This window comes from Bubalus kerabau, chromosome 1, assembly GCF_029407905.1.
Source record: "Bubalus kerabau isolate K-KA32 ecotype Philippines breed swamp buffalo chromosome 1, PCC_UOA_SB_1v2, whole genome shotgun sequence".
Classification (NCBI taxonomy): domain Eukaryota; kingdom Metazoa; phylum Chordata; class Mammalia; order Artiodactyla; family Bovidae; genus Bubalus; species Bubalus kerabau.
Window position 1 is genome coordinate 92,397,232 of NC_073624.1, and position 26,766 is coordinate 92,423,997.

At 53.8% G+C, this 26,766-nt stretch overlaps 1 protein-coding gene across 4 annotated transcripts in view; it reads right to left on the minus strand.

Moving 5' to 3' along the window:
- Positions 1-772: 772 nt before the first annotated feature.
- Positions 773-26,766, minus strand: part of NCKAP5L (NCK associated protein 5 like) — a 33,346-nt gene continuing 7,352 nt past the window's right edge. Inside the window, exons 1-13 of one of the 4 annotated variants that reach the window (XM_055583106.1) lie at positions 18,886-19,328; positions 16,335-16,396; positions 14,866-14,994; positions 14,105-14,173; positions 13,957-13,995; positions 13,114-13,233; positions 10,176-10,289; positions 6,438-9,064; positions 5,335-5,497; positions 5,006-5,087; positions 4,388-4,696; positions 4,167-4,309; positions 773-3,857 (exon numbers count right to left, since the gene is read on the minus strand). In XM_055583106.1, the coding sequence (XP_055439081.1) occupies positions 3,645-3,857; positions 4,167-4,309; positions 4,388-4,696; positions 5,006-5,087; positions 5,335-5,497; positions 6,438-9,064; positions 10,176-10,289; positions 13,114-13,233; positions 13,957-13,995; positions 14,105-14,173; positions 14,866-14,994; positions 16,335-16,396; positions 18,886-18,955 (4,140 nt within the window). In that variant the 5' untranslated portion in view covers positions 18,956-19,328 and the 3' untranslated portion in view covers positions 773-3,644. Of the gene's footprint in view, positions 3,858-4,166; positions 4,310-4,387; positions 4,697-5,005; positions 5,088-5,334; positions 5,498-6,437; positions 9,065-10,175; positions 10,290-13,113; positions 13,234-13,956; positions 13,996-14,104; positions 14,174-14,865; positions 15,025-16,334; positions 16,397-18,885; positions 19,329-26,766 lie in introns of those variants that run through there. The other 3 variants (XM_055583097.1, XM_055583122.1, XM_055583112.1) reach the window with 3 other exon arrangements.

The following is a 26,766-nucleotide window of genomic DNA, read 5'->3' on the forward strand; positions in this document are numbered from 1 at the left end:
TAACTCACTCAGGACTATAGAATGGGGTTACATACCTAGAATTTGTTGCAGAGAATGGTTGTTTCTTTTTAAATTTTTTTGGGGGGTAAGGAAAACAAAACATACTATTTGAGACTCAAATATGTCTAGGAAATCTAGACAAGGGTAGAGAAGAAAATAAAAACTATTGGCAACTCACAGAAAATCTCAGTTAACATTTTGGGACACTTTTTACAAGAAGCAGGGTGCCCAGAAAGGTGGAATCTGGAGTCTTTTCATAGCTTTTTGTTGATGCCATTTATGGGGGACAAGAGGAGTTTGGTGGTTTGGGCTTCTTTTGTTTGGGAAATCCAGCAGAAAGGGTCATATACAATGGTAAGGCAAGTGTTTACCCATTGTTCATGGAGAAAACAGTGAGGTCGCCTTAATCCTGCAAGCAGATGTTACAAACTCAGATATGAAGTATTCTGCCATGGTGAGCATCAAGTGGTCTTTTAGATAAATCTTTTCTTCAAGGGCAAAGAGTAATTGGTTTCCTGGAAGGGTCTCGAACTCAACCGTGTGTCCCTTGCCACAGAATTACTTCAGATGGAATATTCTGTCTGTGTGGAGGGCATACACAGTCATGTGGGCCACAGATGGCTTGTGTGGGCCCAGCACCCCTCAGCAGCACACTGGGGGACTTAGGAATGAGGAGCTGCCTGGTAGGGAAGGGCCGGCTCCAGGTGGTAGGTGTGGCTGATGCTGCTCTGTCCTGGAGAGACAGTGGGCTTTTTCTCAGGTGGCCCACACTGTCCCCTGGCCCAAGAGGTCACCTAGCATGTGAAAACACGGCAGGTCAGAGCCTGGCGGCGGAATGAGCAGAGTCTGGTGACAGAAACCTGCATGGACCCTTGATCTCAGCTTGTCGGAGGTAGAGTCCAGAATTAAACCCACCATGCCAAATTCCTTCTCAGAAAGGAAATAGGATAAATATCCTGTAGGCGAACAATTCTAACAAGGAAATGAGGTAATCCATCAGGTTCACACAGAGAAAAGGGCTTAAGAAACCAAGAAATAAAAAGTTAGAGAAGGATGTAGACTTCTCCGAGCCTGCCTGGCAAGAGGGAGAGATCAACAGCTTGGTAATAACATCCTTAAGCCCATAAAAGCAGAAGGGAGAGTGGGATGGATACCTGGAAGTAGGAGACAGAAATAAGAAAATGCGATCCTGACATTTGAAGAAAATAAAGACATCTGACTTGATGCTTCTCTAAGTCGTTTTAACCTCCTCAGTGATGACATCCACTAAGGGAAACAGGAGGCAGAACAGCCAGATTGGGAGACGGTGGGAAAAGCAGAAAGCTAAGGGGAAAGCTAGTCTGGACCAACTTCCCAATCTTCCATAGATAAGGAAAACCAAGGCCCGGAGACAAGATGTAACATTCCCCACAGACCCGGACTCAAGGGCTAAGACCCTTGACTCCCAGCTTAGTGCTCTCCAGCCCTGTCCATCAGGAGTGATCCAGGGCTAAAAATGGAGGAGGGGATTAGAGTCCTGGCAGAAGAAAGCAAAGTTACACACCCAAAAGGGATCACTCCTGCCAAGACCCATCACTTCTCAGCCTTGGAAAACTACTGAATGGTCTGTTTTTGGACAGGCCATGCAGCATTCAGGGTCTTACTTCCCTGATCAAGGACTGAAACTGTGCCCCGTGCATTGGGATCGCAGAGTCTTAACCACTGGACCACCAGGGAATTCATCTATGTTTTTGAGCCTCAATAACTTCACCTGTGAAATGAATCAGGAGGCTGGCAATATGGTAGGTATTTAACAGGGAGTTCTTTCACTGCTCTCTGGACCATTTACAGCTGAAGAGACACTGCTGGGAGGAGTTAGTATAAAGAGAGGCACGCACATCCTTCATCCCTCCCAACCTTCCTTGGGCTGGTCAGAGCGCGTGGCAGCATCCAGTGGTATAACTGAGTTGTGAATTGGCCCAGCACTGCTCCCTGTTCAGGCGCTCCTGACCTTGGCTTGGCAAGCCTGAAGTGCCAACACAGACCGTGTATTCACTGCACAGCCCCCTACCTCCATGATGAACTGTCCAGAGTCCCAGCCACAAGGCCAGGGCTGTTCAGCATGCACAATGTTCAGGCGGCCTACAGATGGCATGGGGAGGCAGTGAGTGTTGACTATGGCAGGTGGGTGCTCTGAACAAGTCAGCCCACAACTTGCAACCTGGGCTAGAAGAAGGCCTTTCCGAGGCCCAACTTGGCTGGTCAATGTGAGATGGGCTGGGGCCACCTTCAGGTCCAACTCTATGCTCAATAGGAAATCCAAGGGCTGGAGGGCCACAACCACCCCCTGGCCTTCTCACATCCCATGGGGAGTCTGAAATAACTCCTAGAAGCCTAGACCCTTCCACACAGCCTCATTCCTGGCCTTCCCATCTTAAAGTAAGAATTTGAGAGCCAGGAGAACTTCTGGTTGAAATCTGAGGGCGAAATAGGGGCAAGAAGATGGGCAAGCCCAAAGGCTGAGGTGTGACTAGAAGGTGGCAAGTCGGAAACCCAGTCGTGCCTCCCTTTATGACAACAGGCAGCTGTGGACACTTAACTCTGTTTACCCCTGGACTCCTGAAGCTTCCAGTTTATATACCCACCCAACCTGGTATGTTCAGGGTTTGAGTGCATGTCCACAGCCACCATCTCCACCTCCCTTTCTGAGGGGCAGCACAGCCTTCCTCCTGACCAAGCCCTGGGCCAGGGGAATTTCCCCACTGCCAGGTACCATTCCAGGTCTAAACAGATCCCCCACCCTTAGTTACATTCTAGGGTGACTCAAGTCAGCAGCCCTGGTAAACTGAACTGCCTCACAAGAGCTCCTGGAGCAGAGCCCTGGAGTCCTGCACTCTGGTAGCCACGAGGTCTCTACTGGCCTATCCATCGCTGAGTCCTCCCATAGAACAAGCTGAGTCTGGGGTGGGAGTAGGGGGGTCCTCCACGTTTTATTAGGGATAGGGCAGAAGCAGAGGCTGGAAGCAGAGCAACCGCGTTTTTAACAACAGATAAATTAACCGCAGTGTGGGGATGGGGGTGGGTGGGGGCTGGGTCAGACGCTTTTATATATATATATATAAAAACAACCAACAAAAAAAGACAGACAAGTGGGCCCCAAAGATATGGGGCAGGAGAGGGCAGCACCATCCAGACAGCGGGGAGGACCAGGGCAGACAGAGAGAGAAGGCAACGTGACCCCTCGCCCCTAAACTCCACCAGCACGGGGCTGCTGAGGCAGGGGAGCCGCCAGGGTGGGCGGAGATGGCACGACCGGTGGGCAGGAAGCCCAGCACCACAAGATGGCTCAGCCTGAAGCGGGAGTGGGGGCCGGGACACAGCGGCCTTGAACCCCCCAGTCCCTCAGAGGAAGAGCCGTACTCTGGGTGAGAGAAAGGACCAAGGGTGGGGTCTCTCCCTGAGCTGAGTAGTCATCTCCTCCACAGCAGCGGCGGCGGCGGGCAGTGGGCTGTGCCAGGAACCCCCTTCACCTTCTGGTTCATCTGCCTCCTTCGTCCCTTCAGGGCGGGGCCCCCGGGGGCGGAGCTTGAGGAGAGCCGTCCAATCCGAGGCTTCCGCCTCCAGCGCGGGGCGTAGCTGCCGCTGCCACTCAGCCTTGACTCCACTCAGCCCTGACTCCCGCACGAGGACAGCGAGTCGTAGAGCGAGTCGCTGAGAGACTCAGAGGTCTCCAGCCCCGGGGGTCCCCCGCTGGCCACTCTCCCTTCCTCGCCCACGTCCGATGTGCTGGGGGTGCGGCTGCCCCCAAACGCCGGGCCCTGGGGCGCAGGGGCAGGGCGGCTGGGCTCCAGGCTCCGCTTTCCATCCACGGGCAGGGCCTGGGAAAGGAGGGCAGGCTCGGGAGCAGGTACCTCTCACTTCTCACCTCCTAAGAGGCTCTGCCCATCTGAGCGGGGCGCTGCAGAGGACGGAAACTGGAGGCGCGACTGAGCCAGTCCTACCAAGGTTCCGGAAAGGAGAGAAACCCTTTCCCCAAGACGGGTGTGAAAAGGCAGGGGTTGGGCTGCCCAGACCGGCATCCAAAGGGCTGACCGCTCAGTCCTCCTCCCGGACAGGGCGATACCTCACCCCTCGTCATTCCCCGCTGCCCTCCAGTGCTGTTCCCTTTCCCCTTCCGCCATGCTCACCATGGGGGTCCTGGGCAGCCCCTCCAGTTGTCGGGGTGGGCATAAGAAAGGGTCAGAGGAACCGCTGGCTGCCCTGGCATTGGGGAAGGTCCAGTTCTTGGCCAGCTGGACTGGAGGGGGTGGGCCTGGGTCTTCGCAGGGATCTGTCCGGGGACAAGGGGAAGGTGGGTAGTGGGCGGAGCTCCCAGAAAGGCCCACCCCACCCCTGCCCAGGCACTCACCGTCTGGGCAGGTCTGATGGCCCCGGTGGCCTGGGGCAGCGGTGAGCAGGGCAGGGAAGGCCGGCATGCTGGGGTGCCTCCCGCTCACCAGCAGCTCCTCTATGCCAGGCACCTCACGCTCCAGTGTGTGGGCACGGCGGGGGACTTTGGTAAGGGGTGGGGGCCGAGCTGGGGGCACCCCTGGTGGGGGCTCCAGCCGTGGTGGCTTGGTCTTCGGAAGATTCTTGCTGGGGGTCCCACTGCTGCCATGGTCTGGGGGCGGGAAGGTCCCAATGCCACTGTCCAGGGTTCGAGTCAAAGAGCCACAGGCTGGGGAGGGGAAGGGAGGGGATGTGAGGCTCAGGTGGCTCAGCCCCTCGGCCTTCTTCTGGCTTCCTGCCCCAGCCCAGGCTCCACCCTTGGACACCCTTCTAGCTCTACAGGCTCAGTTGTCCCTGCCTGCCCTGCCCCCTCTCCCCTAGTCTTGGGGAAGAGGACAGGGCAGGTACCCTAAGTGACAGATATTCCTGTGTAGTCCCAGTGCCCTCTGGGGCTTGGCACCTGCTGTGGTGACAGGAAGGAATAAAGTGAGCAAGCGGTGAGGGGCAGGTCCCAGCCTTGGCCCTTGACCCTGCTGACCTGTGAAGTGTGAGGTGGTCACTGGCTCGGACAGACTGTCCTCGGAGGGCATCTCTTCTCGCCTCCCTGGCTCGATGCTTGGCTGTATGGGGTACAGAAGACTTCAGAGCCCCTTCTTCCTCCATGCCAATGCCCTCCATCAGGACCCCTGGAGTATGGATCTAAGAGTCCTGGCAACCTGCTAGCCCTCAGAAAGCCCTCTCCCCTCCCCATTCTCCTTGGAAACCAGAAATACATCCAGCAGCCTTCTGGCCCCAGGGAAGGGTAGCCCTCCAGGTCAGAGACCACAAAGCCAGGGCCTCCACCCAGCCCCCGCCCCAGGAACTTACCTTCCCAGGAGGTCTTCCGCAGCCCTGGAGAGGGCCCACCAGGCCATTTCGGGGCCCACAGGCAGGCCAGGGGTTCTTGGGGTCAGAGGACACTGGCTGGAAATCGCCATACTCAGGTTTGGGTTCCCGCCAGCTCTTGGGGGGCAGTTCCTTGCCATCCACCCTAGGGGCAGGCAGTGCACATGGAAGTGAGGGAGCCCCAGGCCCACCCACACATTCTGGCCTCACTTCCTCCAGTGGGGCTGGGTCTAGAGAGGTACCTACTGCCCCCTGCTCCTGGAGAAGAGGACATATGCCTGTTGGCTTCCTGCATCAACTCTCCTGACACCAGGAATAGGCCAAGACCCCAGGGGAGACCCCAGAGGAAACCCCAGAGGACCATCAGGGGCAGGAGTGATGGGAGAACGTCTCCATAGCTACCTAGGGTCAAGCCTACAGACCTTTCTGATAATGTCCCCCAGTAGGAACAAATATGGTCACATCCTGGTCCACATGTAACACACCCTGCCTACTCTAGCTGACCCTGTGTGTACTTGCTGTCCAAAGCACACTCTGCCTGCAGCCAGATTCCTGCAGACATTCTGCCTTACCTGGCCCAGACAGAGCAACCCCCTCTCTAAACCACATCTCCCTTTGCTGAGTCTGTGGCAAGTGCCAAAAGGCAAAGGGAGGGAGCCCTCCTTGTTCTACAGGATATAAAACCCTGGAGGGAGAAGACCTGCAGTAGCCCATGGCTAGGTACTAGCAGTCTTAACTACCCTGGACCCCAGACAGGCTGCCTCACCTGACTTGAGGCGATTCAGGGAAACATTGACTGGTAACTCTTCTCAAAGGAGAAACCGAGTCTCAGCAAGCCAAATGTCAGACAGCCAGGGAAGAAGGGAGCTGGGGCACAAATCCCTAGCTTCTTGTTTGAGGTCCTGACCCCTCCTCTGGGCAGGGCCATTAACCCCCAGAAGATTTGGTGCCATGACATCTACCTCCTACACTCTTTGACCTCTGGGAAGCTTGTTCCCAGGAAAGGCAGCCCCAATCCCAGCGTGCCTGTGGAGAGCAAAGTGCCCCCAACTACTGAGCCTCTGCCAGCCAGTCCCAGCTCTCACCTGTTGAGAAGCTGCTGCATGAAGGTGTCTGCACCCTGGTACATGCCAACCAGCTGGCCCTGCCCCTGCCCCAGGCCTGCACTGGTCCCTGGTGCTGGGCCCCCAGGCCGAGGCCGGGCCCTGCTGCTCAGGTAGGCCTTTTCCTCCTCCAGGGCCCGGCGCAGGTCTTCCGCCTTAGCCATCAGCTTGGAGATGTTGAGACTCTCAGCCTCCAGCTTCCGGGCTTCCACCTTGACCTCCTTCCGGAGCGGGGAGCCCCCAGCCCCTTCCTTGCCCTTGGTGGTCTCTGTGCGGCGGTTTAACGCTGGCAACTTGCTCTTCTTAAGGCCAAACCAGCTGGCGATGCTGCTGGTGTTCCGATGCTTGGCCTCGGTGCCGGGGGCCCGCTCCTGGCCCTGGAGCCGCAGCATGTTCTCCTCGATGCCCTTCATCACCTTCTCCTCAATGGCCGAGTGCGGAGCCCGCCCCTCAGGGCCTGGGCCTGGGTCCGCAGGGCCAGGTGCTGGGGACATGGGCTGGGCCACGGTGCCACCACAGTCTGCCCAGGGTGGGCCCTTCCCCTTGTCAGGTTTGGGGGGCTCCTTGGTGGCTGGTGGGACCACAGGTCGGGGCACCACCTTGGTGGGTGACTTTGAAGGCAGCTTGGTTGGGCTGCTGTGGGGGCTCTTATTGGGCTTGCCAAGGCTGGGGGCTGAGGTTGGCACTTTGGCAGGGGTGCGGGGTACCTGGGGGCACAGGGCCCCTGCCAGCCGGCTCTTGGCCAGCTCCACTTTGGTGAGGCAGCTCCTTGGTGAGACAGGCTCCAGGTCCACCCGGGCCCCCATGGAGTGGGAAGAGTAGACTCGGGCCCCAGGGTCCCCCAGGAGCCCAGATTCCTGTTGTTTCAGGCTGCTTGTGCCTAAGGCCACTGCCCCTCGCAGGGCCCCCTTGGCTTCTGGCTGCTCAGGGGGCCTGGAAGCAGGGGGTGCTGTGTCTCCAGTGCTCTCCCCTGACTTCCCTGCTCCCCGGGCCTTCTCAGTGCCAGGTCTGACAGGCACCCCATTCTTTTCTGGGCCCTGAGGCCCCTCGGGGCCAGTCTTCAGTTTTCCCAGGGCTGCCAGTCTGTCCCGCAAAGGCGTGTAGCCAGGATCCCCAGGTCGCCGTCCTGCCCCCTGGCCGGGCTTCTTGGACGAGCTGCCTGGGCCCCTGCGGCCAGGATGGGGAGACTCGGAGCCTGCCTTGTCCGAACTCTTCTCCTGGGTGCCCTCATAGGGGCAGGATTCTGGGTGGCAAGGGCTGGAGGGGATGCCAGGGCTTCTGAGGACCTCAGGGACCCGTGGCACCTCCAGAGTTAGTTGTGGGTAGGTGGGCACCTGCAGAGGAGATGGAGGTGGCTCTGGGGAAGGCCCCCTAAAGGTGTTCCGGGAAAGGTCCAGAATGTTCTCATAGCAAGGAGACACTGTGGGTCCTGGGGAAAGTGTAGCGGACAAGGCTGGCTGGGGAGGTCTGAGCTGTGCAGAGTCAGGGGTCATGGAGCAGGGTGAAGGGCTGGTGGGCAGGCCCTGTGCCCCCTCTGGGGACAGCTCTCCTCCACCCAGACCCCTGCGGGCCAGCAGTGGGGAGGGGCTGCCGTCTGAGCCACTGTTCCGACAGGGTATTCGGGAATTCCGGGGGAGCTGGGGGCTAAGCTGGGGACCTCCTGGGCTGGGGACCTTCTCTGAGGCTGGAGGCAGCTTTAGAAATTTGAGACCTCTGGCTGGAGAGGGCAGAAGGGGTCCTTGGGCTTCCCCAGGAGAAGGGGGGCCAATTTGGAGCTTGCTTTTCACCTGAGATGAAGAGTGGGGGTGGCCAGGCCGTGAGCCCAGGGGGGTGTCCCCTGCACCCATGAACATGCTGAGGAAGGGGAGGGACCCCTGGCCCTCTGAGGTAGCACCAAAGCCTGGCCTGTTGGCCTCTGGGGTACCCCCAACCCAAGCTGACTTGGGGAGGCCTTTGGACTTGGACAGTTGTGGGGGCCCCTGGTCTGGGGAGGATGGCTGCCTGGGACCCGGGTGGTCCCCGCTGAGTGGGCAAGCAGCCCCAGCCAAAAAGGCCTGTAGGTAAGACTCTGTGTCTTCAAGGAGCTGGCCCAGGTTCAACTGCTTGCGGGCCAGGGCCCCTAGCAGGGTGTCCGGGCTGGGGGCCTCATTGGGGTCACCGGCCTCATCAGAAGAGGAGGAGGAGCTACTGCCTGGCGCACAGGGCGGCCCAGAACCAGTGCCCTGGGCCTGTGGGGAGTCCCTGCTAGGGCCCCAGGGCCGCCCAGCACCCTCTTCCTCCCCCGGACCTCCTAAGAAGCGCTCCCAGTGCAGCAGGCCTCCCAGGCTGCCAGGACCTAGTAGCAGGTAGGGGGCCCAGGGAGAGGGTTCAGGCTGAGGCGGGCCACACAGCTCGCCATTGATGGGCTCCGGGGAGCCAGGACCCTCGCCTGGAGGCTGCCAGGGGGTAGCAGGTGAGCACAGAAGCAAGGGGTCCGTCTCTTCCAGGGCTCTCAGCACCTCCAGGATCTGCGCTTTCTTTCGAAGGAATGGGGAGAGGGCATCCAGCGCTGGAGGTGGGGTGGCTGGGGGTCCTGGGCCTCCTGACCGCAGCTGCTGCTCCCAACACACCTTGGGGGAGAAATGGCATGAGGAGGAAACGATGTGCAGGCCTGGGACCCGAGCTGGCATAACTGAGCATGTCAGCTGGCGTAACTGAGCTGGCATAACCTGAGCTGGCCGGGTTTGTCTGTGTCCCCAAAAGGAACTGATGGCTTCTGGAATGTGCTGGAAAGTTTCCTCAAGAGTTTGAGTCCTGGTTACCCCAGCTGTCCTTCCTGGCACACTTAGGGGGCACCTACCTTCCTTCCTGGTTATCCCAGCACTACTTCCTACCACTATGAGTCAGGAAGGCTGACCATCTATACCCCTGGTATCTCTATTTGCCCCAGGGGAGGGCGACCCATCCATTTTTTCAGGTTTCGGAAAGAACACAGACTCAAGAATGGGATATGATGTGGCCAAGTCCTCAGTCAGTCGCTACAGGCAAGCCCACGCCTTCTCAGGTCAGACAGCTGTCCTGCTGAGCTGATCCCCGTGGAGAAGCAGACGCAACAACTCCCCTGTGAGCCTTTTCCTGCTTCTCCCTGGCCCCTTCTCAGGCCTGGTCCAGTCTGGTACAGTGGTTAACTACCTGGGCTCCTGAGCCAGACTGTGTGGGTTCAAGACCCAGGTCTATTGTTTAACTAGTTATAAGACTTTCAGCAAGTCATTTAATCTCTAAGCTTCACTGTATCATCTGTAAAATAAGATGGTGATTGTGTTTAAATCTCATAAAATAAGATAAATGGAACCAGATCAACAAAAGAATGAATGAATTGGACTTGGATAAATAAATACGTGTAGGATTACAAATGTATGCCAAAAATTACCAAAAAAGAAAAAGATAAATGAGATCCAGGTGTCCAGCACAGTGCCTGGCTCAGAGGAAGAGCTCAGAAGTGTTAACTGTTGAGTCTGACTGCAATACTAACACGTTTACTCACAAGGCCAGCGGTTAGGGGTGGGGATCTGTTTTTCTTGGTACGAGGCTGACAGCTGAGGGCTCACACCCAGCCTGGATGAGAATCTGTGTGCCCGGAAGCAGTCCTTCCCCTGAGACTTGTTAGGAAACAGTCGTGGAGCACCAGCTGATGAGCCCAGTGCCAGCGGAGCCAAAGACCACGAAGCCCAGCCCTCCTACCTCTCTCTGCCCAGCGCAGCGCCCCAGAGGCAGCGAGGTGGCCGGTCCCTCGGCGGAGCTCAGGGAGGGCGAGGCTGGTGGCTCTGAAGGCGGCTGGAGTGGGGCGAGTGGCATCTACAGGGGAGAGGCGAGGTGAGCACAGGTGCTGTCAGCCCAGGGCCCTGTGCCCTCAGGGAGCCACGGCTTCCCATCCAGGGGCAGCAGAACATCCTTCCCTGCTCCTTCAGTGACGTCTCCTGGCCCAAGGTGAGGCTTTCACCACTTGGGTCAGCGGTACCTTGGGAGACCCCAGCACAGGTAGACTGAAGAAATGCAAGCTCAGGTGGCGGGGTGGGGAGGTGGGACCGGGCAGGGGCCTCTGGAGAAAGAAGAGTGCCCAGGGGCCGCAGGGCAGTGGCAGGTCTAGCCTGGCTGTCCGCCGAGCCTCCAAGATCCTCTGCTTTTCTGTGGAGCCTCCTCCCTGAGTACAGAGAAGGTGAGCCTCGAGGCCCATTTCTTTTCTGACCACCTGTGGCCCAGCCTCCACAGGAATGGCTGAGACTAACGGAAGCGGCGTTGTTTACTGGGTCCCGGAATAGAGATGGTGGCAGTTACTACTTCCATCTCCCCTGAATGGCCTCTGCTCGGAGGATTACCAAAGTTGGATTTAATCACAGATCACTTGTCTCTCATTCCTCTTCTCTTAGGCACCTTGATGAGACACAAGTCAGCTTCAACTCTCCCCTGTCTCTTGCACTCCACAGCTGTTAAGTCCTGTCTCTGTGGTATCTCTGCCTCCCCTCCGGCTGAGCCATCTGCAGCGGCTCCTTTGGCACACCATCCTCACATCTCTGGCCTGAAAGCTGCTCAGCATTTTAGTCTCGCTCACCTGACCGCGTGGCTTTCCAATCTTTTTTGTCTAAAGCATCTCTGTGCTCACAGCTTCCTCTGCCAGCCTCCACTGACATGTCTGAACTCTTCGGTCGGAATTATAGCCAGATCTACCGGTTCCTCCCTGACACCATCCCCAGCTTTGTCTCACTTGCTCTTTATACAACCTTTGCTCAAGTCCGGCTGAACAGCTCTCTGCTCCCTAGGATCCTCCGCTCTGTTCCTCCCACAGGGCACCCCTTCTCCCAGACCCCTTCTGTACTCTTTAAAATCTCCTGTCCATCAGGAATTCCCTGGTGGTCCATGGTTAGGACTCTGCTTTCACTGCTGAGGGTGTGGGTTCAACCCCTGGTCAGGGAACTAAAATCCCTGTGCAGTCAAAAAATAAAAATAAGAATAAAACAAAACTAGAATAAAAAAGTAAACATCTCCCATCAGCAGGGTGCAGTCACCTCCTCAGGGCACTCTCTTTAGCCCATCTTGATGGCCCCTCCCCCTCCCTGGGCTTTTGGTCAGCACCGTCACCCTCTGCAGCCCTGCCTTAGAGTCCAGAAGCCCCAGCTCTCTCCAATTCCATGTGTGTTGGCAAAGGCACTGCTTACAGTAAGAGCTTAATTAACATTCGTTCAATGGAGCTTCCATCCTAGCAAAGCACAACTTGGAAATAACATTAATAATGATAACTAGCTGCTAATCATTGACTACTACAGGTCAAGCACTAGATATTATCTCATTTCATCCTCATGACAGCCTGCAATATAGGTATTTTTATCCCCATTTATAAAGGAAAACAACCTACGATTTGTATGGTTAAATAATCTACCCAAGGTCACACAGCTAAGAATTAGCTAAGTTAGGGACCCAACCCAAGTTTATCTGAGGCCAAGGTTCGTGCTCTTTCCATTATGTCATGTTACTTCTGGGGAAGATAAATCTATGGTCCCAAACCCCAAAATTCATTAAAAAATCTCCAACTCGAATCCCAGAATTCATTTACTAAAAAACAAACGATTTCAGGATGATCTACGCTGTTATCATCAGTCACTGAGAAAGAGTGTGGACAGGGTGAGCTTGGCTGGTGTGATCTGGCCTCCAGGTCAGCCCATGGCAGGGCCAGGACAGGACACAGGAAGCGGCAGAGTCACTGCAGCTCAGTCACCCGTGTCTGCACCGGCCTGGGGAGACAGAGGCTTCATCTGCCAGGGGTCAGGCTTCCCAGGGAGCTGAGGGCATCCTGCTCAGGGTTTGGGGGGGCCAATGGCCACCTGGTTTGTATCCCAGACATATAAATTTAGACACAAACACACACAAGGTGTTTCTCTTCCTGGCAAGTCAGGGTGGGTTGGGAGTGTGCTGGCTGACCTCAGAACCCACCGTGAACCTTGGGTACATGGAGCTACTCCTGATTCCCCACAGGCACACCACATCCTTGGGGCTTCCAGACAGAGTGGACCCCATGTTACACGTTAACTGAGCCCAGGGTTCACTACCACTAGCCTCCTGCTTCTCCTGGGATAAGGCAGGTGTCAGGGCTGGAAGCAGGGATGAGTGTCTGTGGCCAAGACTGGGTTAGCGGGTGGGCAGATGCAGCCAGGCGTGCGCAGAGTCATCCCGGTGAAGGGCCTTCCCTAACCTCTCCATGACACCAGCACTGGGTGCCTTACACCCGGCCCCACCCCTGCCCCTGGCCAAGAAGAGGAAAGGCAGTGGCCAAAGAGGCCTCGTGGGAGCTAGCTTGAAATGACTGCATTTTCAGCATCCACCCATCTCTCTACTCAAGGAGGGAGGAGGAAGCAAGGACTTTCTCTGTCAACAAAAAGGGACACCAACTGGCTGGGTGGGCAGCACCTGGGAGGTAGGGGACAGCCAAGCATAAGGGGTCTTAGGAAGCTTCCCCTCACCTAAGGCTCAGATCTATCAGGCGAGGCGGGCCTGCCCTGGAAGGCCACAGTGCCCAGAATGGAGGCCAGTGGCTGACAACCTGCTTCTGAGGTGATGACGACGACAGGGCTGGTTGGGAGGTCAGAGGCTGAGATGTGAGGAAGGAGGGGGAACCGCGTGTGCCCACCTGAGGGAGGGAGCCCGCTGTCAGCTGGAGCTTCTGCTGAAACAGGGCGCTCAGCATCTGGTTCTGCCTTTCCAGGTCAAACACCCTCTTCTTCAGCTTGATGCACTCCTCTCGCAGGTCCTGCCGCCCCCAGGAGGCAGAAGAAGGGCAAGGTGGTGGGGAGAGGGAGAGTGGCGTGAGCACAGTCGCTTCATCAAAGCAGTGGGCACTCCTGCTGGGCATGCGCTTCTCTTGCAACCTCCTATGAAGGAGCTGAGCCTGCCTATATTTATGGCTCTCGCATCTTCTGGGGATGGTAAATTTTCTAAAGTTTACCACTCCTGGTCGGAAGTAATTCCATTCCCTTTGGCAGCTTTCTCATCTCTGGAGCGAATCCTCTGCCTCTTAGAAACCACACATCAAAGAAGGGCTCATGTAAGGCAGGGGAAGACTTGGGGGTCAGAGTAGCCCACATGTCAAGAAATTACCCCCAGTACTTGAGTCAATATTTAGATGTCACTTTATGGTCACAACATCAACATTGCTATCAGGGCTATAATGATCTGGAGAAACTAGCTGGGGCCTGGATAATGGAAGGATTCGAGCCCAAATCAAAATGACTATCACTTGGAGACCTGGTCTTACCTAGCGTGGCCCCAGCTCCAGGTCAAAGAGAATAGATTGTCCAAGATAGAGAAAGGGGACTCTGCTGGAGAGCCAATAGGCCATTTCCACCTTCCTCGATCCCGTAGCTGAGCAGGCTCAGGGGTCCCCAGGAAGGACCTCCCCTGCTGTGCCCAGGGCCTCCTCCCAGGGCATCTGGGCTCAGGTCAGGGGATATGAATGTCTTCTGTGGCCTTTTACCTTTTGGTTCAGCAGTGCCTGCACCACGTGGTTGGCAACCTGGGGAGAGAAAGGCAGAGCTGAGGAAAAGCTGTCAGACGACTGAGTCTCTGCCTGGAGCCTGGAGCCGACAAGCTATGCTTCCCACAGGCGGTATCAGTCCACCCACCTCGTCCAGACAGCGCTCGTAGGTCTCCCGCTGATTTTCGTTGGCTTGGGCGAGTGCTGAGTTCTCTGCCTGCAGGGAGGAGGAGGAAGGTAAATGGGAGGCTAAGCGATCATTCTTCCCAGGGCAGGTTCCTCTTGGGAAGGAGAGGCAAGGAGTCCAGTAGCTCTCTCCCTGCCCCAGCTCTTGGCTCCAGGGTGATTCTGTCAGGTGTGAGCACACAGAGACCCAGGGCATCCAGAAGGCAGAGCTGAGACGGCTGGTCCTTTGTTACCCCGACTTCAGTCCATGAGGCTGGAGGGGCTGGGGAGATACAGTGGCCAGGAGGACCAAGGTGGGAGGTGCTAAACGTTACCCTTATTTCCCTGGGGAGAAGGCAGAGGAGGTTGGAGGGAGGAGGGCAGGGTCTAGGAACGTGGTAAGTAGCCTAGTTCATGGATCTGTGCCCTGGTCCCTCAATGCCTGAGACTTCTCCTTCTGTGGCCTCTGTGGCCACCCCTTTCCTACAGCCAGGGCACGAAAGTCAGGTAAAGAAGGGAGATATCTGGGGGTTAGTACAGCCCCACCCTTGTGCATGCCTCTTGTCCTGAGCTGGCATGAAGGCTGGAGAGCTAAGAGTAAGGAAAGGGCGTCTTAGAGCGGCTCTGCTAAAGAAACGTTTCAGCTCTGCTTCAGCCTGGAAAAGCAGGCTGAGAGGAAGGTTGCCCTGCACCTCCAAACCCACCCAAGCTCGCAGGGCTCTGGCCGGCCTGCCCCTGCCCCACCTCTAGCTCCCGCAGCCGGTGCAGGAGTTCCTGGCAGGTGCCCGGCTCCGTGCTGCCATCACCACCTTCTCCTGGGTTCAGGTTTCCAGGGCTCCCGGCCGACTGGTCCATGGCCTCCGACATCAGGCCCTGGGGATAAGTGAGAGAAGCCCCAGCAGGCTACTCCAGGGCACAGGGAGGTGAGTGGAGGAGGAGGAGGACAGAGACAGAACTTGTCAGTATTCCCGGAGTTGGCATCCATGTGACCCCTGTGCCTTGGACACTGTAACAACTCGGGGTCAGGCTCAGATTCCTGCTCATGGGACAGACACATAGACATGCTCTTCCATCTCAAGAACAGAGACCATTGTTTTTATAAACTCTTATGACTGTCCTTGCCCTCTTACAGATTACACAGACACTGGCCAGGAGCCAAGAAACCTGAATTCTCCGCTGAGGTTGGTCTCAAACTGACATTCTGTATCTTCCTGGCAGAGCGGGAGGTGGCCTGCAAACCTCCAAGTCCCCATGCTCCGAGCGAGGCCCCAGCAGACCAGCCTCTGTGAGCGCTGGGCCCTCTGCAGGGGTCTCTTGATACCCATCCCCCTTCCACTTTTCCAGCTCCTTCCTACTCATTTTCCCTGGTGGCTTCCCTGGTGGTTCAGATGGTAAAGCGTCTGTTTGCCTGCAATATGGGAGACCCGGGTTCGATCCCTGGGTTGGGAAGATCCCCTGGAGAAGGAAATGGCAATCCACTCTAGTATTCTTGCCTGGAAAATCCCATGGATGGAGGAGCCTGGTAGGCTACAGTCCATGTGGTTGCAAAGAGTTGGACACGACTGAGCGACTTCATTTTCACTCATTTTCCAGGGCCCCCACTCCAAGGCTGAGTCAGGTACTCCTCCAGCTCGGCTCTGTAAGTGTCCCCCCAGACTGTCAACTCTGCGAGGGCAGGGACACTGTCTTCATTTCACTGACTAGATACCCTATGTGATACCTGGTGTGGAAGAGACCAACTGATGGCTGAACAGACTAGTCTCATTGCCTGAACACAACAGAGCCAGGTTTCTGACCTGTATCACATTATGTGATCCCTGCTTCCACCCCACTCCAAACTGTTGACATAGTGACTGGCTTTCCTTGACTAGTCTTCATCTTCCATTTGAGTTTTAATTTTTCAGGTACAGGAAAGTACTCCTTTCCTTCCTCTGAACAAATACTGTCGAAATTTCCAGTAGATGGGAAACCCTTCCTAATGCAAAAGGGTAGGGGTCCCCAGTCTACCACCAACTACTTGCCTCCCTGACCCTCTGAAGCTCCCACAAAAGGGGCTTAGGGCTTTTGGACCAAGGAAGAGGAGCCCTCAGCAGCTCACCTACCAGGCATCTGAATGCTTTTTCCTCCCTCCCCTGTAGGGCAGAGGCTGCCTCGCCCAACCCAGCCCTCCTCCAGTCCCACCACTAGCACACCCAAGTTCCAAAGCCCCTCACCTGTCTCTGCCTCCTCACCCAGGCTGGCACACTCACGCACGCAGCCAGAATGGTCACCTTGCCTGTGGAGACAGAGGGAGACAAGATCAGCCGTGCATTTATTGGCTTCCTACTGCCTGGCATCCTGGACCAGAGGGATAAACAAGCCAGAGAAAATCCTGCCCGTATGAAGCTTCCATTCTACTGGGACCAGCAGGTAATACCAGAGATAAACCAATGAGCCAACATCAGGCCCTGAGAAGGCACTGAAGGTGACAGTGAGGCAGAGACCTACCTGCGTGAATGGGCAGATGAAATCCTGGAATGGGAAAAGCATTCCAGGCAGAGGAAAGAGGCAGTGCAAATGGCCCCAGCTCTCAGCCAGAGGGGAACGAACAGCAACCCAGCAAACGTCATCTTCTTTCATTCTCACGACCACAGAGAGGGTCGAGTGCTATTATCGACACGTATTTGAGATGAGGAAACCGAGGCAAAGGAAGCTACACCTGCATCCTCAGAGTGTATCCTGCGCGCTGGCATGTTCCCGTGTCGCGGATCACATCTGATTCTCCTTTCGACCTCGTAAGGAGGGTGGCGGGGGGAGGTGCCAGCCTACTCTGAAGCAAGCTCCAGAGACAAAGGATGCTGCCCACACCATATGGCTGGTTCACAGAGCACATGGGCAGGCCTGGGCCCCCTTCCTGTGCAGCCTCTCTGTACATTCTTGTCCTCTGTGCTCTGTGCACTTAGTCTCAGCGTTCCCGGAGCTTTGCAGTCAGACAGACCTGGGTTAGAAGCTGACTCAGCAAAACCAGTTTCCTCACCCCTAACATGGGGATAAGAATACCTAGTCCACAGGGCTGTTGGAGCAGGAAGTGAGATAATGTATGTAGAGAGTCTTGCATGGACTCTGATAAATGAAGGCTTTTCACTCTAGCAGTTCACCTGTAAGCAGACCCTAAGTCCCAGGTCCCTCTCCCTGGGAGTCTTTAAAGGAGGGGCTCCTGAAGATCTGAAGTGTTGCCCCTCTGCCCTGCCCATAGGGGCTTCCTCCTCTCCGACCCCTTCCCTGGCAGCCCTCCAGCCCTCACTCTCTTCCACCTGATACTCTAGAAAGAAAGGGAGAGAAGAGGAGAAGGCTTCTTTCTGGGTGGGGGTGGAGTGGGGAGGGAGAAAAACAAGCATGTGCACAACAACGGGAAGGGGGCTTCTGAAAACTAGAGAAAAAGAAAAACTGTGCAATGCTTATTTTTGACACTCCACCACAATCTAAAGTCCTTTGTTATTTTAACATCATTAAAATGTATTGAGTTATAACTTTGTTTGCTCATAACATTATCACACTTGCTACATTTAGAAATGGACAGACCTCAAAAGAAATGAAAAAAATTCAGGAAAAAGCCTCCTTCCCACATACACAAACAGGGGTTAAAACCAAAACAGGCCTCGGAGGACCAGTTCCAGCCCACCCCGCGTCACTCATCCCCAGGCCACCATCCTCTTGCCAGGTGGGGGCTCCCCCTGCTCTAGGAGAGGCCTGTCCCCACAGGTCACCAGCGTCCCCTCGACCTCCTCATCACTTACGTTCCCAGTGGACACCTCCAGAAATAGAGGGGCAGGGGCAGGGAAGGGAGTGCTTGGGAGGGTGAGAAAAAAAACAGGAGGATGAAGGAGGGGAGTGGGATGAACAGGGCTGTGTCCGGAGGCCACAAAAGGGAAAGATAAAGTGGTAGAAACCTCCAGTCTTTGTTTTCTTCACACAACCACAGAAACCAAACTAAGGGTGAAGGTGGTTTAGGAGGGTATCTTTTGCTAAAATAAATAAGCAAATGAATGAAAAAGCATCCAGGTCAGGCATGAGGCCTGTGTATGTGTTGAGGAGGGTGGGGACCCAACATGCCAACCAAGCCAACCACTACCACCCTTGGATCTGAGCCCCCGGAAATCCCAAGGCAGGGAGGCCTGAGTCCCACTGTGACCTGGGGAGACCCTCCAAGGGACAAGCCACCGGAGCGCAACAGCTCGTCAAGGCGTCAGCGTCCGGGTCCGAGCAGGGCCTGGGAGAGGCTCCAGACACGTCGGCTGAAGGCGGGCTGTGACTCAGCCCCACTTTGGGGAGAAGTTCTCTGCCCTCAGCCCAAGTGGTCTGGCCAGCTCCGGACGCTGGGCCTTCTGTGCGTCTGCATGGCCACAAGATGAGGGCAGGAAGCTGTCAGCCCGGATTGTTGAGTCACTCGGAAGAGGCCTGCATTTAAACTTGGCGCTGGGGAGGTGCGTGCTGAGTCTGGGCTCAAGATCTGTAGACTGAAAACTTCTTGCATCTTGAGCCTCCTCTGGGGAAAATTACGATCCAGAGTGATAATACCACCTCTAGCTCCCAAACTGAGCCCAATTAGGAATTTGGCCCTTCAGAGTCTGAGGTTTCAACCCAAATCTCTTGAGGAAAAAAACAAAACCAAAAAGCAATCAATCCAGGTCAGTTCCCCAGTGGCTGTCCCTGCAGGGTCAAGGGGGTCCCCTCCCCAGGACCAAGCACCCCTGATCACCCTCAGGCCCCACAACTGCTACTCACAGCTTCTGTGCTCAGCCCCAGGGGAAAACCCCTGGCCTGGGTTTTTCGGGATGGCCCTGCTTTCAAGCATTCCTCTGGGGGCCCCACAACATATCCCGGGTGTCCGATGTGGGTCTGGAACACAGGACACTGGCTCAGCTGGGTAGGGATGGAGCTGCAGTGGGTCGGAGCTTGAACTTGAATGGGGAGGCTCTCCCGCCAGAACTGCCAACCGGCAACCCCGCCCTCCACAAAGGCCTGATTCAGAGGGAGGTGACCTCAGTGCTGAGGGGAGGGAGGGAGAGGAAGAGCAGGGCCTCTCTGGCCCTCCTTCAGAGGAGACAGCGAAGGGGGATCAGCTGCTCAGGGGTTTCTCTGGGTAACCCAGGGAAGGGGCAGGTGCAGCCCAATGACTGAGTGAACCTGGGTGGTCGCTCATCTCTTCAGCCTGGTCAGGCATGTTGGGCAACCCCGCAAAAAGACTGTCCTGGCCTTTCAGGCAGCCAGATCAAGGAGGGGGAACCCGCAGCTCCCAACCCCTCTCCAGCCAGGGCACAGGCAAGAAGACCCTTCTGTAATCTCAGAGTCCAGGCTTGGGAGGAAGGGGCCAGAGAGATGGCAGCGAGCCGGTCCTCTAGGCTCCCTCACCCTGGCCCTTAGCCAAGGCCTCTGGGCCCTGATGAGCCCCTCACTGACCAGCTGTTCCCCCCTAGAGTCCTCTAGGGAAAAAGAGCCAGGGGCCAGGGGTTGGGGGAGGGGCGGGCAGCTGTGGGAAGGCAGAGATGGAGTTGGCTTTACTAAGAGAATCGTCCGTGTAATCCAAGCGTTTCCCCCTCTATTCCCCCCCATCCCCCAGCTGCTTTCTGGAATCCCTGTCACACCCAGGAGTCTACTTGTAAACAGCAACTTCTTCACCCACAGCAACACTCCTTTCCAGACAAGATCTGCCCTGGGCTGAGGGTAGGGGAAAAAAAAAAGGCCCCGGGGCATTCCTGGTCTGAGAGTGGCTCCTTCCTCTGGCCTAAAGCATCTCTCAGCCCCAAGAATTCCCACTGGTCTCCCCCACCCCCTCACTCAGGGCCAGAGGCAGAAAAGAATTTCCTTCCCTCCTCCTGACAACTGGCCCCAGGAGGGGGCAGTTGACAACAGTAGCCCTTCTGAGGGGCAAGTGTCCATGGGGAAGAGGCCCACTGTACCCCTCCTCCAACTTCCTCCTCACAGGCACTCCAAGAACCTCCAGACCATGGTGGAGGTTCTTTCAAACCGACTGTAGGTCAGTTAGGGCAGGAGGAAGGGTAGCGGTGTTATGAGCCCAAAAGGCTTATAGATGTTGATACCCTTTGTCTCTCCTCCCCAGATCCTTTCTGTTCCCCGTTCACTGCATCACCCAACAATAAAAGCAGCCGCTGGGGGTGGGGAGAGAAGGGGCTCTGACAGACTCAATGGGTTTATTTTTAGGGCCACACGCCAGGGGCTCTGCAGCCAAGACGCCTAGCCCCACTCCCAAAAGTCCAGCAGGCCCATCCTGGCTGGGCCAAGGGAACTGGAAAAAGCCTCAGGCCAGATGGTTTGGCTTATAGTCCCAACAGTGCAATTTATTTGCTGTGTGACTTTAGGCAGATCGCTCCATTTCTCAAGGATTAGTTCTTTCATGCCAAGTGGAGGTTGTTCTAGAACAGTGGTTCTCAAAGTGAGGTCCAGGGATCCTGAGGCCCTTTCAAGGAATCCACAGGGTCAAAACTATTTTCACAATATCACTAAGACATGATTTGCCTTTTTAACTCTCTTTGTCTCATGAGCAGGCAGTGACATTTTCCAGAGACTACAGGATAATCGGTAGCATGACAGACTGAATTCAGAAGAAGATATGAGAATCCAGCTGCCTCCGATTAAGTCAGACACGACAGATTTACAGAAATGAAGAACAATGTCATTCTTTTCACTATTTTTTGTTTTGGAAAATAGATAATCGTTTTTCATAAAATGTTAACATGGGTTATTGTTACCTTAAAATGAATTAAATATTCAAAACTCTCAGTTCTAATTTATACAACAGTGAATGTCAGTAGGTACAATCCATGTGAACCAAAGCTCTTTGGGGGAGGTCTTCAATTTTTAAGAGTGCAGAGGGGTCCTTAGACTCAATAGTTTGAAAAGAATCACTTTTCTTAGAACAATGTTATCCAGGAGAACTTTTCGTGATGATGAAAATGTTAATTCTGTGCTGTTTAATAAACATGGTAGCCACCAGCCACATATGGCTATTGAACATTTGAAATGTGGCTAGTCCAATGCACGAACTGAATTTTAAATTTAAAAAGCCATATGCAGCTGGTGGGGACTATACTGGACAGCGAAGTTAGATCCCTGGGTCTCTTGACTTTAGCATTCAAGGTCAATGGCTCTTTCCAGGCCAGAGGTTACCACTAAGGAAAGACAGGCCTGGATACTCTGTCCCTAGGCTTTGGTCTCACATTATTTCTCAGTCTTTTCACTAAAGGAAGGCCATCTAAGCCAGATGGGCAGTCCTGCTGGCCCTCTTACTGAGGCTTAGAGTTGCTCTCTCATTCTCTGCAACAACTACATCACACCTTCACCAATCACCTCATACTTCTGGGCTACCATCTTCCCTTGTTTCCGCAGAGGGCTGGCCATCAGAGGCGAAACCCCTCAAACCTCCTGCCACCACCCTCCCCTCCTCTGTCCCTCCTCTCCTGTTACAGCAGAGGGGCTGCTCTTTCCCCCAGCAAGGCCAGGACTTCCTGTCCAAGACCCTTCCCAACTTCAGGGTCTACTTCCAGAACGGATCTTTCTCATCTACCTTTACAACTTCTCAGGTACTTTCATCTTAAAAGTGATTTCCCCTTGACATTTCTCCAGACACTGCCCTCTTTTGCCTTTCACAGCCAAACTTCTTTAAAAAAAAAAAAAAAAAAGCCATCCTTCCTTCTCATTCTTTCCTCAACCTGGTCCAACTTCAGTAACTGCCACAAGGCTAAATCCTACAGTACTTTTCAGTCTCCACTGCTTTCTCAGGTGCCTCTGGTGGTTACTTCCTGCTGGACTTTTTTTTTAAAGCTTAGAGGCATAGTTCAACTCACACACAACTCACTCATTTGAAGCGTACAATTCAGGGGTTTGTACCATATTCACAGATATATAGACAGATCATGACCATAGTCAATTTGAGAACATTTTCATCACCCCTTAGTTACCATCCCCTCATGCCCAAACCTAGGAAACCACTCATCTATTTTCTGTCTCTATAGCTTCCCCATTCTGGACATTTCGTATGAAGGGAATCATATAACAGGTGGACTTCTATGACTGGCTTCTTGCACTCTGCATGTTTTCAAGGTTCATACCTGTTGAAGCATGTATCAGTACTACATTCCTCTTCATGGCCAAATAATATTCCACGGTGTGACTACGCCACAATTTATCTATTCAGGCACTAATGGACATTTGAGCTGTTTCCACTGTTTGGCTATTATGCACAAAGCTGCTCTAAGCACTGCTGTGATAGTTTCACATGGATCCAAGTTTTCAGGGGTATATACCTAGGAGTGGGACCGCTGGGTCATATGGTGACTTTAAGTTTAAATTTTTGAAGAACTGCCAGCCTGTTTCCCAAAGTGGATGCATCATTTCAGAGTCCCATCAACAGTGTGATGGGACGTGAAATTTCTCCATGTCCTCACCACTCGTTATTGCCTGATTTCCTAATTCTAAGTCACCTTAGTAAATGTGAAGTGATACCTCATTATGGTTTTGATTTCTGTTTCTTTGACTGATGATGTTGAGCATCTTTTCAAGGGCTTATTGGCCATTTGCATGTCTTCCATGGAGACAAGCCTATTCAGACCCTTTGCCTATTGTTTAATTGCAGTATGTGTCTTTTTTGCCATCGAGTTGTCAGAATTCTTTATATATTCTGAACACAGGCCCCTTATCAGATATATGATTTGCAAATATTTTCTCCTATTCTGTGGTTGTCTTTTCACTGCCTTGATGGTAACCACTTCCTCCTGGACAACTGTTCCCTCGTCTACCACATTTCTCTCTTTGCAGCCACCTTCCACCTCTTCTTCTGTTATTTATTTGTGAGAATATGTTGTGTATACTTTGTTAACATTTTCCTGATGGCTGAGAGGTAAAGAATCTGCCTGCCAATGCAGGAGATGTGGGTTTGATCCCTGGGTCAGGAAGATCCCCTGGAAGAGGGAATGGCAACCCACTCTAGTCCTCTTGCCTGGAAAATCCCATGGACAGAGGAGTCTGGCAGGCTACAGTCCATGGGGTCACAAAGAGTCAGACACAACTTGATGACTGAGCACATGTGTGCACTTTAAGAAAAAGGAATGGGGGTTCCCCTGGTAGCTCAGTGGTAAGGAAGCTCTCTGCCAATGCAGAGGACACAGGTTCGATCCTAGGTCTGGGAAGGTCCCACATGCCTCAGAGGAACTAAGTCTGCGCACCACAACTACTGAGCTGGTGCTTTAGAGCCCGCGAAACACAACTACTGAAGACATGAGCCCTAGAACCTGTGCTTTGCAACAAGAGAAGCCACTGCAGTGAGAAGCCCGAGCCAGCAACGAAAAACAGACCTGCTCGCGGCAACTAGAGAAAGCCAGAGTGAAGCAAGGAAGACCCACCATAGCCAAAAACGAATGTGTGTGCTAAGTCTCTTCAGTTGTGTCAGGCTCTTTGTGACCTTATAGACTGTAGCCCACCAGGCTCCTCAGTCCACAGGGATTCTCCAGGCAAGAAACTAGAGTGGGCTGCCATGCCCTCCTCCAAAGGATCTTCTTGACCCAGGGATCGAACTCGAGTCTCTTATGCCTCCTACACTGGCAGGCAGGGTATTGACCATTAGCACCACCTGGGAAGCCCTAAAGAAATAAGTAAGACTTAAAAACAAAGCGAAACAGACTTTATTTGGATCTTATGAGTTTTTCCACTGATGTCTTTTCCACTGGTATTCTATCCCAAGACGCAATACAGGATCCCACGTTGTGGTTAATTACCATGACTCCTTAGTCTCCTATGATAGAAGACAGTTCCTCAGTCTTTGTCTTTTATTACCTTGACACTTTGGAAGGAAACTGTATTTTGGAGAATATTCCTTAATATGAGTTGGTTTCATGTTTTCTTCAATGAGACTGGGGTTATGGATTCTAGGAAAGAATATTACAGAGGTGATGTGCCCTTCTCAGCACATACTATCAGCGGGTATGTATACATGATGCTGAGAGGTCTTATTACTAACGATGTTAAACTTTGATCACTTGGCTAGGTGGCGTCTATCAGTGGGCTTTGCATCATAACAAGACTATTTTTCTTTTGTAATTAATAAACATTTAGGGGGGACAACCCTTTGTGACCATGCAAAATCCTATTTCTGCTTAAACTTTCACCCACTGATTTTAGGATTCATCAGGGGAAATTGCCTGCAGCAATTACTATTGTGTTCTAAAGGTAACTTTTGATTTTTCTCATTCCTTGTAATTTATTAATTAGAAGTTTTCTGTAAGGAAAAGCTGTCTCTTCACTCTCATTTATTTAATTACATATTTGTATCAGTATGGACTCATAGTATGCAGTATTTTATTCTTTGGATTATAATCTTAATATTATCATCACCACTTACTTTTACTGCTTAAATGCCAGCTTTGGCCATTCTTTCAGGTTGGTTCCTGTGTCCTTTCAATATGCTTTCATTAAAAAAAAAAACACAAAACTGGGCCTTTCCTGGAGGTCCACTGGTTAAGAATCCGCCTTCCAATGCACGGAATGCAGGTTTGATCCCTGGTCAGGGAACTAAGACGCTGCAGGGAGCTAAGCCTGTGCACCATAACTACTGAGCCCATGTGCCACAGCTAGAGAAGCTTGCGGTCTACAACAAAGAGCCCTCGTAGCCCCCAAAGACATTATTTTTAACATTTGCTTACTTTCTGGTACAGAAGATGTCCCAGGCTTATCTTGCATTTTCCCTGCCACAATCTTTTTCTAGCAGAGCAATCTTCTTTCTAAAACTGTAAATCTGATTGTGTCCCTTTCACGTCAAATCTTCCCATGACCTCCTAGCTTTGGGGACAGATGAAAGCACTCAACGCAGCCCTGGGAACCCTGACCTGGGCTGGCCCCAGAGCAACATTCTTCTGAAAAGCTGTCCTGGACTGACGAGGCATCCACTGATCTCTCATCTTCAAGTGCGTCCTGCATTTCAAACTGCAATGCATCCTGTTCTCCAGCACTCCTCTGTGAAGGGGCAACTTCCATGCTGTTAGAAGGGGAGCTCCTTGAGGAGGGACCCTGCTTATACTGATACTTCTGTTCTCCCCAATTCCTGCCACCGAGGCCCTGAATTTGGTGATCTCCTTTCAAGACCAGAAAGAACGGACAGGTGAGGATTCATCATGTTTCCTTAAAGATCTCCAGTGACCCTGCCCCCCGCCAAGGGCTTCTGAAAGGCCCATATGACAAAACACACGCAAAGTGAGAGAGGGCATTTTCAGATTTGCCCCGAACACTGATATGACCTCTGCCAAGCTCTCAACCTTTGCCCAGGTCTCAGCGATGCCCTCTGAAAAAGGGATTCATCTACTCATTCTGCAGATTAGGAGGTACAATGCTGGGTACTGGGGGGCGATTTAGAGATGGGTCCCCTCTTCTCAGGCTTCCTGGAGCTTTCAGACTAGTAGGGGATGTAAGCCATGCAGGTAGATAGCTGTACTATGAAGGAGGTTCCATAAGAGAAGTCTTTGTAGAACTTTAAAAAAAATCAGGAGAGAAATATTAGGTTGGAGCTGGAACAGTTTTTCAGAATTGGAGGCATCTAGTGAACTTAGCCTTTATAGACAGACAGGGTTTAGGTAAAAGAAAAAGGGAAGGGGGTCATTCCAGGCAGCAGGAGGCAGAAATCTCTGGGTGTGCATGGAAACAGTGACTCAGTGCAGCTGGACTGAAGGGCGTTTGAAGGTGAGTGCTTCCTGCTCCCCTGGTCCATGCTAGTTACTAACTCCTCTCCTATCCCCAGACCAAATAGGATAGTCAGCATCTTTTCAACAACCTGGATGTAACCAGAGGCATATGCTGGGTCCCCCAGGAGGAACCAAGGCAGAGAGGCTCCTGGAGATGACAGAAGAACTGACAACTGGAACTTCAGTGATCTGCTCTCAGATCCGAGAAAAAGGGGCCTGGAAGGTCACACAGCCTGTTGGTGCTCAGGCTGTACTGCAGGCCCTGAAGAGATAGGCATATACTCTGCTAGCCCCCATGCCCAGCCCCTAGTGCTCACACCCCCAAGCCCCATATCCTAGCTTCTTTCTTCAAAGGGAACAGCCTCCGGCCAATCAAGTGCCTTCCACAGCTAGGCAGCTTTAGTGTTGACTCAGTGGGTGCCATCTGGCCAGGGCCCATGGGTGACCTCCTAAGCTGCCAGCTCAGCTCAGGGAGAAGCAGCTCTGTTCACCCACAGGCCCAGCTCATCCATGCCCATAAATATAAGCTAGGCTTCCTGGATTCTGATCCGGCTCAGGCATACTGCATGCCCCTAGATGAAGCCTAGAACCACCCCGACTCTAATCTGTAAAATGGGGTGAGCTCTCTCTGACTCCTCTCTTCCCATGGGGCACAGAAGAGAAGGATGAGGTCACGCCTGGAAATGGACTGCAGCTGAGAGGTCCCCTTGTGTGGGGTGGGGATATGTGTGGGTGAGGAGCTTGGCAGGACCGTTAGGGAGAAACCCTTGGCTTTGATGCTGCCCTCCTCCTATGGGCCCCGTGGGCTTCCCAGGAAAGCAAGGCGGGTAGAGAGGAAGGGACAGCAAAGCCAAGAGCTTGAGCTTCCTTCTAGCTCCGGGGACAGGAAGTGAGGTGCCGTCTACAGAGGAAGTGAGAG